Below are 16748 nucleotides of genomic sequence, written 5' to 3' on the forward strand. Positions count from 1 at the left end.
GTAAATGTCATAAGTCTTCCATATACTCTTTCTATAAATAGTTTTAACTTTTTTAACCAATTATATGGGTGAAATTCCATTTATTTACACGTAATGCCTCGTGCCCAAATAGCACCTGGAGAAATGCTGTACCGAAATTGTACTATTTCAAATGGAGAAAATTTCAAAACTTAACCAAGCGAAGTCTCTGTTTAAACAACCACTTGTTTAAAAACAAAACAAATGTTTACTGTTATTTTTTTATATTTATTCTAAATCCGATGAAAAATTGCATCACTGCCAGGTCCAAGGAAGGGATTATTCCTTCTTGGTATTGTACTTGTGCATGCCTCCTTCCATACCCTCTGAACACAAAGAAGCTGAAAGACGTAGGTTTCAATCATTACCTGACCTGACAAGCTAGTGTGTTCATTACTATGTTTTCCACTCACCGTCGTATTTCTTCCTCCTTCACGCCCCCAGTTTTTAATTTCTGCATAAGCAAGCGGAGCAAAGTATATTGTTTATGTCCAATCCGCAGCACAAGGAAGAATGAATTAACTTGCATTTCCAACACAAATAAGGAGAAATATGTGAAAGAAAATGTGGATGGATAAATCCCCAGAACTGCATACCTTCCTCTGTAGTTTCATATTTCAGAGGATTTTCAGCATCACAATTGCTCCTGGTGAAAATTCAGTTTTCTTAGTAAATATCTCATGTAATAACATAAGTATAAGCCAGAGTATTGGCCTAAGTCATAGCCATTGTGTCAAGAGAAATGGAATATTGGAATTAAGAATAGACCTACTCTCTTTTTTCTACTTTGCTTTCATGTTTGTTAGCTTTCTTCATTGATGATGATATCTCTTCCACATGGTTAGGAGAGTCGTCTGTCTTTTCAAGAGACTCTATTGTCTTTGGATTTGTGTCCTCTGTGCCTTGACCCTCTTGCTTATGATTATTGGAATTTGAAGCATCTCTTTCCATTTTCTTGTCCGAGGACAATTCATTATCTCCCATGAAAATATCTTCTCCTTGCTCAAATGTTTTGCATCTGTGCTTTTGCAGTCTCACTTTTCTCTCACCTTTGCTAGCACTTCCCTGTGCTGATGTATCACTTGATGAAGTCTCCCGGTGAAAACCAGCAGCATCTTGAGGCTTTTCTTTGAACTGAAAATCTGGAGATAAACCTGAGCTCATTGGCCATGACTCGGCATCTGGGAATGCCTTTGAACAAGGAAATGCAAACTTGTGGGAGGTAAAACTGCGCGGAGGTGAATCTGCCAATGCAGCCCTCTTAAATCCCCCAGAGGAAGCACTTACCTTGTTCTGTAATTCTGGGTTTGTAAAGATGTTGAAAGGGTCTTCGGTTTTATTCTTGGCGCCAAAGACGGGAAAATTTTCCTCTAGATCTTGACAGAATGAAGTGGCACCAGAACTTCTATCAACTGATACACATCTTTCCTCAAATTGCCAGATGTTATGTGCACTCAACTCTTCCTGGAGAATAGAGGTTGAGTAATGAGATGATTTTCGCTTTGATGGATTTGACATGCTGCTACGTTTTTCTTCCTTAGTGCTGCACTTATTTCTAGTGCTTGCAAAAGCATCTATATGGTTTCTTCTGTTGTCTTCTGTCCGTAACCTTGATGATGAATGCTTGATGGCCTCACCCATCACTGACATAAAATACATACATTCCAATTAAGATTGCTATGAATACTGTTAATCATGTACAAATCTGATAAGTGTCACACTCATTGTGTGAGAGAAGAGAAAGATATAAGATATATTACCAGCAGTGGATGAGCTTGACTCATCGCTGAAGGAAAGTACAAAAGAAATAGTCAAAAAACCGAAGTTACTATAAAGAAATAGATAAAGTCCTTAAATCCTGGATAATTCTGAATTTACCTCTGCAAGCTGGAATTATCCCTTATGTCTTCTGGAACTAAATTTTCAGCATTGAAGCCCACATCTAATCTAGGACATCTTCAACCACACAACAAGCACATCAGAATACCACAGCAAAGCATCAGAGAGTACTACTGTACTAGTGCTCATCAGCTCATACCTTGCCCCACGAGGCATGTAGAAGTCAAAATCATTCTCTAATTGGCCGTTGAAAAGCGAAGTCGGTTGCTCTGACAAAAAAGAAGAGCACAAGGTACACAATAGCATGGAATGATGGATAGAACATCACTTATGTCAAAGCAATTAGGACTCAGAAATCAATGATGGCATACATGTTACATGTTCATTATGTTAGATCTATGATGAGTGAAGCACATTGAGTATCAATCTAGTAGATAAAATTATAACTTCCTATGAGAAGATAAATTACTAACGTTCATTCAGTAGAACCACTGATAAGATAATCTAGCAATTGTTTAATCTGGATATTGTACTTCTTAGCATTCATTAAAGCAATGCTCAACCCATACTCACATTCATATACTATGTTTACTCATGGATTTTCAAATAATGCTTCTCGGAACTAACTAAAGCAGGTGGAGGTTAAATAAAGTTATTAAATCTTAAGTCTCATGGTGCTTTAAGGATACTATCTGAATTGAGAAAAAGAAATAAGTTCTTCACGGCTGGTCTAAGGAATCAAGCATTACCGCTTGTGTTGATTTCTTTCATTGCTGTTGCTGAGGACCTACATAGCAAGAAATAACAATCATCTAAGTCCAAACTATCAATAGAGGACGTGGGAAGGTATGCTCAAACACAAGAAATACCATGGCTTTGGTGGTAGGTCCTCATCAAAAGCATAACTTCCCACTTTGCAGGACCTTCCATGCACTACTTCAGGGGACCTAGAACCACTTTCAAAAGTCCGATTCCACAAGGTATCAAAGCCTTCTTTGTTGTCAAATTGCTTTTCAAGGAAGCCAGAACCAACTACATTACACAAAAGGCAGAGGCCAGAGGGTAAAACAATGATCTCACATGTTATTTATAGCACGAAATTATGTGACCATGAGCCAAGGTCAGTTCTTATCTCTGATCAGATCAAGTAGAGTATATATACAGAAATATTTAGATGACCCAGAAATAGTTACCGAACATACATTGAAAATAAACATGTAAACAGCCGATGCTTTTTTTTTTGGGATTTCGTGTTAAACATAGGTGGTAAGCGGCTAAGCGCTGTACAATGTGTATATGAAATATGGAGAAATTACCATTCCATAGGCTTTCTTTACTATTTTCAGTCGTGTAGAAGAATTCTTCACTGACAGTAGAGCCCTTTTTGTTAGCATAATCATAATAATGCTTGCGGTCTCCAGCAACAGCCGAATCTAGCTTTACTTTGTTAAATGGGAAGTTCTGAGAATTGCTTATAGGGGAAACCTTGATATCTTCCATCATTGTATCCTACAGGTAAGGCATCATCACATCGCATAATCCCAACAGAGGCTAAAATATGACGTACATAATCAAAATCAATCACACACTACATATGGATATCCAACAAAATCAACCATCTCTGTTTAAAATTGAAAGATCCTTTGCTTCAAGAATCATGATTATTCTGCGATCAATGCACCATATATAGCCAGGTAACTAATCACTCTCACTCAACTTCCATTTATAGGCACAAATCTGACTTTTCTGACGCAAATTCATGCATGCTTCACAAATATTCATGAATTTCTACCAAAGAATATGAACTAACTTTGGACTCATCGTGTTTCATTAAATTGATCAAACAGCTTTTCAAAACAATCAGATAAATTATTTTACAGTATCCTTCCTGCCAAGAGTCATCGATTGTACTGTTAAATTTTTATCAAACAGAAGACAGAATAAATTATTTCAGATATAACAAACTCAATGATGAAGACATGTCCATTAAAGAAAAGTTGCAAGTCTTCAGTTGTCAGTAATGACTGACATATACTCTATAGCTTCAGAAGATTCAGACAGGATTAGTCCAAAAAAAGAAAAAGTGCAAAAAAGGATGATTAGACATTTTCCTTACCACTTCAAGCTCAATGTCATCCAGCACATAATCGAGGTTTTTCATTTTTGATTTCCTTCCATTCTTCAGCAATGGAGAGTGGTGGCGCGGAATTCTAAATCACACAACCGGAAAAAATATTTGAAACACATAGATAGTGTTTTGTATATATAATTTTTAGCTCCATGAAACTAAATGAAAGTTCCAAGCATCAAGAGTAGTGTAACCTATCATGTAAAAGACACTAGCTAAAGGTAGGTTGCAAAGAGATATAACATCATTCTAGCATTTAAGAATGTAAAAGAAGGCTACTACTAAAAATACATAGCAATAATGCAATACTTAAATGCAGCAAATTGCAACTGGTATCATAACAAGTTTGAAAAAAGCACCGAGGAAACTATCCCTTTTCTCAAAAAGCAATAAAACCAGATATTAGAAGTTTTATTATACAAGCAAATAAAAGTTTAGAAATAAATATATTTTTGTAAAATTTTAAGAAAAATACTTCCTAAACAATTTAAATGAGCATCACCATGCATAATAAACATGCCTAGACAGAGGCAACAGGAATATATTTTTGTAAAATTTGTTCAAGAAAAGACTTCCCAAATAATCAAAATCTGCATTTTAATTAGCTACAGATTACGTATACTATGACAAATGCTACTGGCATGCTTGTTATGAGCTGTATGTGAGTGAAAAGACCAGTTGATACAGTGTGAATCGAAGCAAATTTCTACTTTGTAACAAAATCAGCTACTATCCAACCTAAAAGTCAAATCACTGACAATTGTTGCACTAATCACAAACTAGGAAGACCTAAATATAACAGGACAATTCAAGGAAGGAATGAACAACTGATCTATTATAAAAAATTATCAATTAAGTTACCTAGCTTGTTCTGGGGAATGAACTGGCGTCTCTGTCCCCACTTTACCCAAACCTAGAAGCATTCAATTTATTTTACATGAACAAACTGTTGGATTAACAACTAAATAAACAATGGTATTGATGGAATCATCAAAGAAACAACACCTTTAAGAAAATAGATAATGAGATATATGGAAAGATACATATATGAATGGTTCATGCAACAGATGAATTCGAGCAACATAAGACATAGCATACTAAGATATCTAGGACCTAAGAGGTAAACTATAAATTTAACCATGACAACCAATCCTTTAATTTCATTGTTATAAATTATATTTGCAATCAAAGAGGCAAATTCAGCCTGTGCATCTGCTTTCCACCAACTTTAAAAAGGGACATTCCATACAAGTTCTCAGTGAGCATGAAACAATAATCACATGTATCCTAGGAATTACATCAATTTGTAAAGGGAAGGAGATAAAAGTAATATATACCTTCAAGTGAAAAAGAAACATGATCTTCACAGGTTGGACACTTCTCCACAGTGGCAGTGGGCTCATCGCAACAAAGTAAATCGATAACAGATAATTCCGAGTCTTGGAACAAAGAGAAATCAATAGTTGAGAGGAGTAAAGTTTAGAAAATTGCTGGCTAACCAGATAACAATAAAAACTTAGTACCAGCGTTATGGCCTCAAATGTAAATTAATAGCATGGCAATAACCATTGTCCTGACGTGCATGGGTTGTATATATGTCTCAGGCTACTTACATTGATCAGTTACTGTCTTTGATTGGCTGGCCTGTTGATTGACAGTAGGATTCTTTTGAGTGGGAAAACTTGTTAAAATCCTGTCAAGCGACAACAATATCATTAAGTTCGAGACTGTAGGCCTTCTGTGATAATTAGAAATAACACCACGCTAAGTGAAAGAAATTAGGTATTGAAGCTTAACCTAATAATAACCAAGCCTTCCGGCTTGATCAAATGCCCATTCTATCTATTCAATAACTTTAAAAAACATGACTTAATTAGTAAACTAATAAAGAAAAAGGCTCAGTTACAATATCATGTAAAATTAAATATTCACTCACTTCTTTGGAGATGTTTCTATCTGGCGGCACAAATAGGATCCTGCTTCTATAAAATTCATTATACATTACACATCTCAGTTTCACATTGCGCGTTAAAAATTAAAAAAAAATGAAAAATACAAACAAACACACCTAAAACTTGACCGTTTATATACAGTGAGGTAAATGTATTAAACCACATACTTGCTTCTTCAAATCTGTAGGTATCTACATTAGTATCCATGTTTGCAAAAATAGTTGGTTGATTTGCTGAGATACTGTTGGGCAAGGTAGAAATATTGCTTTCTCCGTCATCCCTCCCTTTTATTATTGTGCACAAAATGTGGGGAGAATCATCAATTTTAGTAAATCAGACATGAGCAAGAAAATGAAAAGAGAAGAAGCCTAAGCATTAGGTGAAATGATTTTTAAGGAAGACACTAGTAAATATTTTCCCCATTCATGTTCATGTTCACCAGGAAGTATATCATAATGAGTTTGAGCCTAATGTGAAATGATTTACTCACCAAAAGTATCATACAAGCTTAATGTAGTAGAATTATTTCCATAAGTAAAAAACAATAAATGGGAAGGAAAGAAATGAGAATTCAACTATGAAATACTGGATCGTCAGTTATATGCTAGAAAATCTCACAACGAAGCTTTCTTCTCTTTCCCTAATAAATTAACAAATGATAGGTTCTATTAATACTTCAATACAAAGGGAGTTAACTAAAGTCTATACCTGCATTAGTTTCTAATGGTCCGGGCCTCACGAATAATTCAAACACAAGAAGATTATCAACTATTTAACCAAAATATATGCTACCAAAAGTAGAGGTTTTAAAGGTCACAAAAATCACTTTCAATAATGTACAGAAAAAGATGCAATAAAATTGCAATTCCAAGAACAAAATATAAAATGCTTACCCTTAAGATGGGAAGAGTCGCATTTTTGTGTATTTGTTGACAAGTTAAGCAAATTAAGAATGTCTAGCGAACGATGTTGTTTGCGGTTCTGTGCAGTTATGCCTGTGCTGTTAGTACAGTTATCTAACCCAAGCATCTGCAGATTTTGTTGCTGACGCTTCTTTTGTTCAAAATATTGTTTTTGTCTGTAAAAGATAAAGAGTTAACAGCTATTCAAGTAAATAACCACCAAATTTTAGCGGAACCACATTCTCTCAAGACTCAACCAACCAAACTCCATCAGGATAGCTAACATCTATTTTTTACCTCTTCTGCGTTGACATTCTTGACTGAAAATTCCCATCTCAGCATAAGTGATCACATGCACCATATAGAAAATTTAAATATCAGGGGTCAAAAGAAACAAAAAAGTCAGTTTCTATATTGAAATATCAGGCTCAATGGAGTTATTAGCAATTCATGAAAAATCATATTTATGCATTGATGCTGAAGGCAACTCTAGCTTTTCTGTTTTTCTCCTCCACTTCTTTTTCAAGAGAAAAACTTACTACTATATAACAGACTGCGTGACAGTTAAATTGATTAATTAGGTTTAGCTGCTCCCCTACAAAATTAATTATTCAATTGTGCAATTCAAAAATAGAATTAATGTATGATGTATATGAACTTAAGAAACACAATTAGCTATGGTTTGGTATCAGAAGGAATTCCTAGTTATCTTCATTACTACGAAAAGTTAAATAAATTTCCAGAGCGTTATCTTCTGAATCAGAATCAAGCATGCAAAAGAGATGCTTTTAGAGACTCAAAAGTCCATTAAATTTAGAATTCGAAGGTTTTAACCCTATCTTATGCGGATTGGAAGTGGAAACTATAAAGCAGTAAGCACCTAATAAGATCCTTCGTTTTTTTTTTTTCTTTACGCGAAAACTGACAACTGAATCCAAAATGGAACGACTCACAGTATTAACTTTCTTCCTCGATCCTCCCATCCATTGCAACATCGTGAAGGAAGAGATCAGAAAAAACCTAAAACCTGACACGAAACAATTGAAATAGTTGAGTTTTCAAAATCAGATTGGAAAACAAAGAATCGATAGGGAAAACGGAAGCCGGAATAGTCAGCAAGAGAGTTTCAGAGAAGAAGCGGAATACCACAGATAGGTTTTGCGGTTACAGAGAAGAATGAAGAGGAGGAAGAAGAAGAAAAAGAAGAACCTAGAAATTAAAATGGTGAATGGAAACGAAGTGAAGAGAAGACTGAAAGTGTGGAGCTCAAGTATGAAATAGAAACGCGGGAGCGGCAAGACTGAAGAGTGAAGAGAAATTCGTATACGTGAAAATCATTAATTTTGCTTTGTTCCAATTATTTTCTGCCACGTGGAATTAACTCTATTTATTTTCATTAAATATTTTAAAGAATAAATAATGCTACATGATCAAGCATCTAAATAATTAAATTTAACCAAGTTAATCTAATAATTTAAAAATTAATAACCATAAATTTTAATTAAAATAAAAAAATTAACTAAATTTAGTTACAAAAATATTTTATTTTTTTAATATTTCTTTTAAAAATTTCTAAAACTAAATTAATCAACTTTTTTAAACTTTTATAATAATCCCTCTTTTTATCTTCTATCTTTTTTTTTTAATTTAGAAATGAAATTTGAATCCGAAATCTCTAGATAAAATTAGAAAGGATATGTTATAATTCTTTAGCTCCACTTCTTGTTTTTAAAATTTATTACTAAAATATTAATTTTTATTAAAAAAATATTTATTAATTTGTCATTGCTAACTCAAAAGTGCCAAAATAATGAGAGAATTTCATTCACAATGTGCATTCACAAAAATGCTTTTTATTTAAGAAGTGCTGAATAATTATACGTCAGATAAAAATATTTTATCTCTATATAATAAAAAGTTTGAAAGTATTTATTAAATATATATTACATGGTTGTCGGAATCAATTTTTTCACGAGTTAAATTTTAAAATGGTCCTTGAAATTGGCGTTTTATAATAAAATCGTCCCTAAAATTTCAATTACACTAATTACGTTCCTGAGATTGAAAAAAATGCACTATATTAGTTCCTGACCTATTTTCCATTAACGACGTGATAACATGGCATGATGACGTGGACTGTAAATGACACGTGTCACTTCATAATTTGGCCACGTGTAATGATTTGATGATGTGATGAACAATGACACGTGACATGCTGGCGTGGATGGTTGTGCCACGTGTCACAATGTTATTTGGCCACGTGTCCGGTTGTGCCACGTGTTATAACAGTATTCGTCCACGTGTCATCCATTATGCCATCGTTGTATATGCACCAAATTAGTCCCTCACTTTACATTAAGGGACTCATTTTAGTCCCTGAAATTGAATGTCGTGCACCAAACTAGTCTCTTCACCAGTTTTTTCTCATTTTTTTCTATAAATTTAAAATTCTCAATATTTTTGAATGCATTAATTTCAATTCTATTTTTTCACAGTTCTTCAAATAAAAGTGTTTTTATAAAATATTTTTTCTCTTGCAAATACCCTAATCACCGACTTGGAGTTGACGTGAAGGCTTTTCAAACACCTTCACTACCATCTCCGACCTCTTTCAGTACTTTTATAAAATATTTTTTTTCTTGCGGATATCTTTAATAGCCGCCGTCTTGGAGTTGGCGTGAAGGCATTTCAAGCTTCCCTCATTACCATCTCCGACCTCTTTCGTCTAGACTGCAGAGGTCAAATGTGGTAGTGAGGGTGCTTGAAGTTCCTTCAATCTAGTTCATTTATACATAACGAAAACGTGTATTTTATAAGAAAAAAATGTTTATTTTAATTATTAATTTCTTGTTAAAAACACATATTTTTTTATGAAAAAATGTGTCTAATCAATCATATAATTATTTTTTTATAATAACATACTTATATATTACAAAATTTACCAATGTTAAATTATTAAAAAAATTATATAATTAAAACTAAAATCTTAAATTTTTTATGAAAGCACTTATATTTAAACGATATATGAAAAAATAGAATTGAAATTAGTGTATCCAAGATATTAAAATTTTAAATTTAAAAAAATGAGAAAAAATTGGTGAAGGGACTAGTTTGGTGCACGACATTTAATTTCAGGGACTAAAATGAGTCACTTAATGCAAAGTGAGGGACTAATTTGGTGCATATACAACGATGTCATAATGGATGACACGTGGACGAATACTGTTGCGACACGTGGCACAACTGTACACGTGGCCAAATAACATTGTGACACGTGGCACAACCATCCAAGTCAACATGCCACATGTCACTGGTCACCACATCATCGTATCATTACACGTGGCCAAATCATAAAGTGACACGTGTCACTTACAGTCCACGTCAACATGCCATGTCATCACATCTTTAATGAAAAATAGGTCAGAGACTAATATGATGCATTTTTTTCAATCTCAGGAACGTAATTGGTGCAATTGAAATCTCAGAGACGATTTTAGTGCAAAACGCCAATCTTAGGGACCATTTTAGGGTTTAGCTCATTTTTTCACTAATAAAGTGATGGTAGTTAAAAAATAAAGTATTTGTAAGATAATTTTTTATCATTTTTTCATAATTTAATTTTTAAAATTATATTAAAAAGTACATAATTTTAATTATATAAAAGCATTTGAAAAAATAAAATAAAATTTATATTGCTTATCAATTTTCAGTAAGTAACTAGTAATATGACTTCCAATAAGAATTTAATTTGTATAATGGAGTATAATTTGTTTATAAGGGTAGAGTTTATTTAGCAATAAAGAGCTAGCAGAAAAAAACTATTAACATCTATTATTATTAATTATGTCAATTTACTAATAAAAATTTTAGATCATCTAAATACACTTCAGCATGAACTCTGAATATAGTATATATATATATATATATAAAAGAAGCTATCTATATATATTATTATATTTGTTATGGGAATTTAGTCTCATGGTCAATCTCTTCAATATCTTTCTAGTAGATAAGATTAGATAACACAAAAAAAAAGGGGTACAATCAGCTTAGAGCACCGTACCGGGTCAAAATTGATATCCATTAAAAATATACCAAAATTATGTGAGTTTATTCCTTTCACATTTTGATGGTTCTAATGAGGCACCATGTATACACTGTGGGATATGATTCAACCAAAGAAATATTAAATATTTCAAAAGCATGAGATAATTATCACTAAGCATATAAAAATCAAAAGGAAAAGTTGTCCTTGGAGAACAAGGAGGATCACAACAAAGATAGATATCAAAATCCAACATGAGCAATGACACCAGCATTGGTCAACCCTTTTTGATGTGTCACATTTTTTGTGCAAACAAGTAAAAATGCACAAGTATAAATACCCCAATTGCAAATCCATAAGAACAATATAACTTAATATTACCAATTTAGATATAAATTAAATATAAGCAAATGGGTGAAGACAACAGCAATGTGGTATTGTTGGATTTCTGGCCAAGCTCTTATGGGATGAGGGTGAAAATTGCTTTGCAAGAAAAGGGTGTCTCATATGAGTGTAGGCAAGAAGATTTTGAAGCTAAAAGTTCTCTGCTTTTGGAGATGAACCCAATTCACAAAATGATCCCAGTTTTGATTCATAATGGTAAACCCATTTGTGAATCTCTCAACATAGTTGAGTACATCGATGAGGTTTGGAACCATAAACCTTCTCTACTTCCCTCTGACCCTTACAAGAGGTCCCAAGCAAGGTTTTGGGGCAATTACATTGATAAAAATGTAAGTCATATAACTATCTACTTTATCTTATATATGTTTCTTCATTATACATATACCAATATAAGATTAAATATTTGTATCGATATTTTTGTACACCAGCAATGATACTAATTTTATTCAACTAAAATTACACTAATGTTGTATATGTAGATTTTTTTTTGGGGGTATAAGCTTTAAGAAGGTCTAATTCATTGCATGGCTATAAGTCTATGATCAAATAAATGGTTCCATTCTCCACATTTTTATTTTTAATATTGGGTTAACAATGATAATAATGTTTTTTTGAATTGTGATCTACTGTAGTATTTTTTTAAAATGTGGAATGATTTAATTTACGGAGTACAAATTGGACCGTCCAATTTTTAAGAGGTATGGAAATCGGACCGTCCGATTTGTGTACCCCAAATTTTTAAAATTTTTTAAACAGTTCGATTTGTGTACCTCCTATAGTCTTAAAAAACACAAAAAATTATTATGTTAAAATATACACACATCCTACTTCCATATCTAAATTTTTTAGCTTCCATTCTTTCTACCTATGTTTGTTAAATCTCAAACCCTAAATACTAAATTTTAAATATTAAAATTTAAATTTTAATAATATAAAAATAAAATATTAATCTAAAATGTTAATTAATATTAATAAAAAATATTAATAGTTCGTAACATTTCTCTTAGTTAATTTATTGAGGTGGTCTTGATTTAGGTATACAGCAGAGGAAAGAAGGTATGGAATGGAAAGGTGGAAGAGAAAGAAGAGAGCAAGAAGCAATTCATAGAATGCTTGAAGATGTTGGAGGAAGAGCTTGGTGAGAAGCCATATTTTGGAGGTGATGAATTTGGTTATGTTGATGTGGCTCTTGTTCCCTTCACAAGCTGGTTTTATACATATGAAACACTAGGGAACCTAAGCATAGAGGCATTTGTTCCAAAGCTTGTGGGTTGGACCAAAAGGTGCATGGAAAAACAGAGTGTGGCCAAGTCACTCCCTCACCCTCATAACATATATGACTTTGCTTTGAAATATAGAGAGGCACATGGATATGAGTAAAATTTTGCTGCTAAATGCATGGGAAAGAATTGCTTGAGTTTGTTTTTGTTTGTTTGTTTGTTTGTTTTTATATGTGCTATAAGCATCTACGGTGTTGTAATGTAACATTAATGTTCTCTATGGAATCATGTTTTGTATCGTAAATAAATTTGATTATTATTAAGAAATTAATGTTTTTGAGCAACCTTAACGAAAAATTAACGCTCAAAATATCCCATAATACTAATAATACTAATAGTTGTTCTCTCTCTTTTTTCTTAACAATAAAAAATATAAGAATAAACAAAATATTAATATAAAATATTTTATGATCAATAAAATATTGATATATTTATATGTGCTATATACGTATTTTTCTAATAGCATAATTAACTATTAAAATAATCAAATATTTTATAAATTCAAAAAATCAGTCACATCATATTTTAATATTTTTAGGGTTAACTTTCAATTTGGTATTTTAAAAATGTAGCCATGGATAAAAAGACAATTTTTAAATAATTTGAAAATACTAAAAAAATAAACAATAAATATTATATTTTTTGTAAGTGATAAAAAAATTTCATATTTAATAAATGACTTATTCATTTGATCTGAATTTTTATGACAATATTTAAATAGATATTTAGAAGGTGTACGATAAAAATAGGAACAAAATTTGATCTCTAGAATTTTTTATTTATTTTAAAAATAATATGGTCATTCACAATATTTTTTTTTAAAATTTATTTTACATAAAATTATCAAATTTTAAAGATGAAAAGTTTTTGTTTTTCTAATAATGATTGCAAAAATTTGCATTAAAATTTGATTTCTAAAATTATTTTTTAGAATATATTTTAATATCTAGTTTTTTTTATTACTTTTTAAAATTTTAAATTTATTTATCGTTAAATTTTTTTGAAATTCTTGTTGTTAGGATGTAAGCATTTTGATAGCATTTTAGTAGTTTATTCATACTTTTATTCATATTTTGAGTGTTAACCAATCAAATTTATTTATAAATATAACTTGACTTTAACATTTATTTCCTATTAAGAGTGTCATTTAAGAATTTATTATCGATTAATAGATTTTTATATCAATTTCGTTAGGTAACCAACGAAGATTTAGCTAATAACAAGCAACAAGCATTTTTAAATTATACTTTATATTATTTAATTATCATTAATTAGTAATTATCTAAATTTTATTTTTTAAAAAATACAAAATTAATAATTATTGATTAAAATTGTTTAAAGTTAACTAATTAAAAATTATTTATCTATATTTTTTCTTTTTATATTGTTGTAAAAATATAAAGTGAAATTTAAATCCCTACCTACGTTTTTTTTTTCCTGATATTTTCCTACCTATATTTTATAAAGAAGAATAACTACAAATTTAGATTTTCTAATTTTTGACTTTAGAGAATAACCTGTAATATCTAGGGATGGCAACGGGTCTCCATGGGGGCGGGGACATGCCCCCCGCCCCCCCCCGCCCCCGCCTTTATTATCTGTCCCCGTCCCCGTGACGGGTAACGGGGGCCCCATATCCGCCGGGGACCCGGGTCTCCGCGGATATCTGCAGATTTTTATAAAAAATAATAAAAATTGAAAAAAATTAGAAAAAAATTTTAAAAATAGTGTATTGTATATAATTTGGTATTTTACTTACATCAATATCTACTTCAATATTATGAATTACATGTATAGCACTCAAATGCTTAACCAAAAATTCAAAATCAGTAAAATAATAAAAATTTCAGAATAATTATAACAAATGCTTATCCAAATCACAGTAATTATAATAGAAAAAGCAAACAAAGATAATGAAGATGATAACAAATGCTTAATTATAATCATATAAATTATACTTAACCTAACTCAATAATTATAACAAATACTTAACAAAATCATAGTACACACAAATGGGGTATTCTAATCTTTTTACATAAACGGAGTTTAAACGGGTCTCCACGGGGCGGGAACCTCTATCCCCGCCCCCGCCCCGTTTAATATACGGGGCCCCGTCCCGCGGGTACAAAATCGTCCCCATATCCGCTCCGTGACGGATAAATCCCCGTGGATACCCGTCCCGTTGGGAATTTTTGCCATCCCTAGTAATATCTAAAAAAAAGGTTATGAAAAAAAAAAGGTTATCAGTGTTTATTTTTTGTATACAAAGGAGTCCGAGGCCCAAGTTATTGATGTTTATGATAATGAAAGAGAAAGACTTTCAAGCTTCACCCAACGTATACATTTATTCATACAGTCTGGGCCCAACAAGTTTTCAGTCCCTAACATCACAAAATCTCCAGCCCGAAAAGGATTCTAAAAACAATGGGCCTGACTTTTACCATTATATCCCCCGAAGAATAGGGCAAAAGTAAAACCCTAACTGTCCCCTCCTATAAATAGTGCTTCCATCCCAAACCTGATATGCATCTGTCTCCATTCTCTACAGCTTACTGCTCCCACTAATTTTTCACTGATTATGTTCTTTTTAAGATCTTTCTATGCTCTTTTCTCCTTTAGGGTTTATAATTAGCTTATATTTATTCTGTTTTCTTTTGTTTTAATTTAATAGCTTGTTCCATTTTTTTTTATTTGATATCCGAAACCGTGCACAATAAGCCGATGCTCTGGATTTTCAGAAAGGAAGGCAGCATGGTTGTGTGTACGGAAATTGATTTCTTTAGGGTCAACATGTCTGCTCTCAATGATAACTACTCCTGATTTGAGGGCCTGGTTCATACCTACATTTTTATAATGTTTTCAAATCCTTGAATTGAGTTTAATATTTTCTCTTTTTTTACTAAGAGATCTGCTTTTTATTAAAGCATGATTATAAAATGTGCGTGCGGTATTTTTGATAGATCTTATTTGTAGATGTTTTGATCTGTTCAGAGTCTCTGGACGATATGATGGTGTTGAGCGTAGAGACCGAGACTCGTACGTTTCATATGTCATTTGCTGAGTGCACGAACAGCATTATGGCATGTGACATATGAAAGGTGTGGGTCTCTGGTCTCTACTCTCTACAGAAGTACGGACTATGCAATTTTTTTGGCCCGCTGATTAGAAATTATTGATAAGTTTTATGCTCTACTTGTATTTTATAAGTATTTAAATTCTGAATTATAACTAAGGATATGTTTGGATGATAGGATGGTGTGTCTTATTGAGAAAGCTAGATTATAGTCTGCAATTTCTGTTAAGTTGGGCGTAGAGATCAGAGATGCATACATTTTACATGGCATTTGTTGAGGGTTGCAATATTGCATGTGGTATGTGTAATGTGTGGGTTTCTGGTCTCCACACTCCATAGAAGTATGGACTATAGGTGTTGCTTAGCTTCCTCAATATGTGACATTATCTTATTATCTTTATCTTACACTGGTGATTATTTTCAGGGCATGTAACAAAATGAAATTAAGGGGAATGTATCATTGTTTACTCTAAAGTTTGGTTTCCGCAGAGAAATCTTATATGGAGAAAGATGGAGCTTCCTGTGAATGCTTGAAGGAGATCAAGAAACAACTGAAGTAGTAGCTGCTGCTGCAAGGAATCTGCCTGAAGAGTATAAACTGACACCTACTCTCTCACTTGTGAAGTCTTATTTTTCTTCTGAGATTTTTTTATGTTAGTTTTTGTTCTATCATAAACCCCGTGTGTTGTTGCTGGGGATTTGCTCTGTTTTTCGTCAATTCCAGAGTATTCGAGAAAACTATTGTATTTTTTGCTTCTTTGATTTAAAGCTAATTTATTGTTATTTTATTATCAGTTCAGTAAAAAATTATTAAAGCTAATTTTTTCGGATATGATGCACGGTGTGGTGTAACGCCCGTTTATGGAGGTTAGTGGTGTTTAACAAGTGTGTGACGGCGGTCAGCTGACCGAGAGAAATCGGACGGTTTGATTTCTTTCAGAGGGTGAGGGTCACAAATCGGACCGTCTGATTTGTGCGCGCTTATGGTGTATGCACGGAAGTCGGACCATATGATTTGTAGCATGTGGAAGAGTGTTGATTTTTTTTGCCCAAGAAAATCGGACCAATCGATTTGAGGGCCTATTTTGAAAATTGTTTATCACCAA

General features: G+C 32.4%; 2 protein-coding genes and 1 non-coding gene across 3 annotated transcripts; 2 read left to right on the forward strand and 1 right to left on the reverse strand.

The window, feature by feature from the left end:
• Positions 1 to 251: 251 nt before the first annotated feature.
• LOC130974805 (uncharacterized) lies at positions 252 to 8053 on the reverse strand. Its single transcript, XM_057899656.1, has 20 exons — positions 7986 to 8053; positions 7793 to 7866; positions 7137 to 7159; positions 6831 to 7015; positions 6105 to 6221; positions 5922 to 5967; positions 5599 to 5678; positions 5323 to 5424; positions 4847 to 4898; positions 3974 to 4067; positions 3174 to 3366; positions 2727 to 2889; positions 2607 to 2644; positions 2057 to 2126; positions 1897 to 1974; positions 1779 to 1804; positions 791 to 1661; positions 615 to 664; positions 432 to 472; positions 252 to 359 (listed from the first exon to the last, which is right to left on the reverse strand). Exons 2-20 carry the CDS (start codon positions 7832 to 7834, stop codon positions 252 to 254), a joined length of 2379 nt encoding a protein of 792 aa, XP_057755639.1. The 5' UTR covers positions 7835 to 7866; positions 7986 to 8053.
• A 3211-nt stretch (positions 8054 to 11264) lies between these two features.
• LOC130937643 (probable glutathione S-transferase parA) lies at positions 11265 to 12797 on the forward strand. The gene is made up of 2 exons (XM_057867095.1): positions 11265 to 11618; positions 12325 to 12797. The coding sequence occupies exons 1-2, from the start codon at positions 11295 to 11297 to the stop codon at positions 12667 to 12669; spliced, it is 669 nt and encodes a 222-aa protein (XP_057723078.1). The 5' UTR covers positions 11265 to 11294; the 3' UTR covers positions 12670 to 12797.
• A 2510-nt stretch (positions 12798 to 15307) lies between these two features.
• Positions 15308 to 15417, forward strand: LOC130954357 (small nucleolar RNA snoR100). The gene has a single exon (XR_009076287.1). It is a non-coding gene; the product is annotated as a small nucleolar RNA snoR100 (small nucleolar RNA).
• The last annotated feature ends 1331 nt before the right edge of the window (positions 15418 to 16748 follow it).

This window comes from Arachis stenosperma, chromosome 1 (genome assembly GCF_014773155.1).
Source record: "Arachis stenosperma cultivar V10309 chromosome 1, arast.V10309.gnm1.PFL2, whole genome shotgun sequence".
Taxonomy (NCBI): Eukaryota; Viridiplantae; Streptophyta; class Magnoliopsida; order Fabales; family Fabaceae; genus Arachis; species Arachis stenosperma.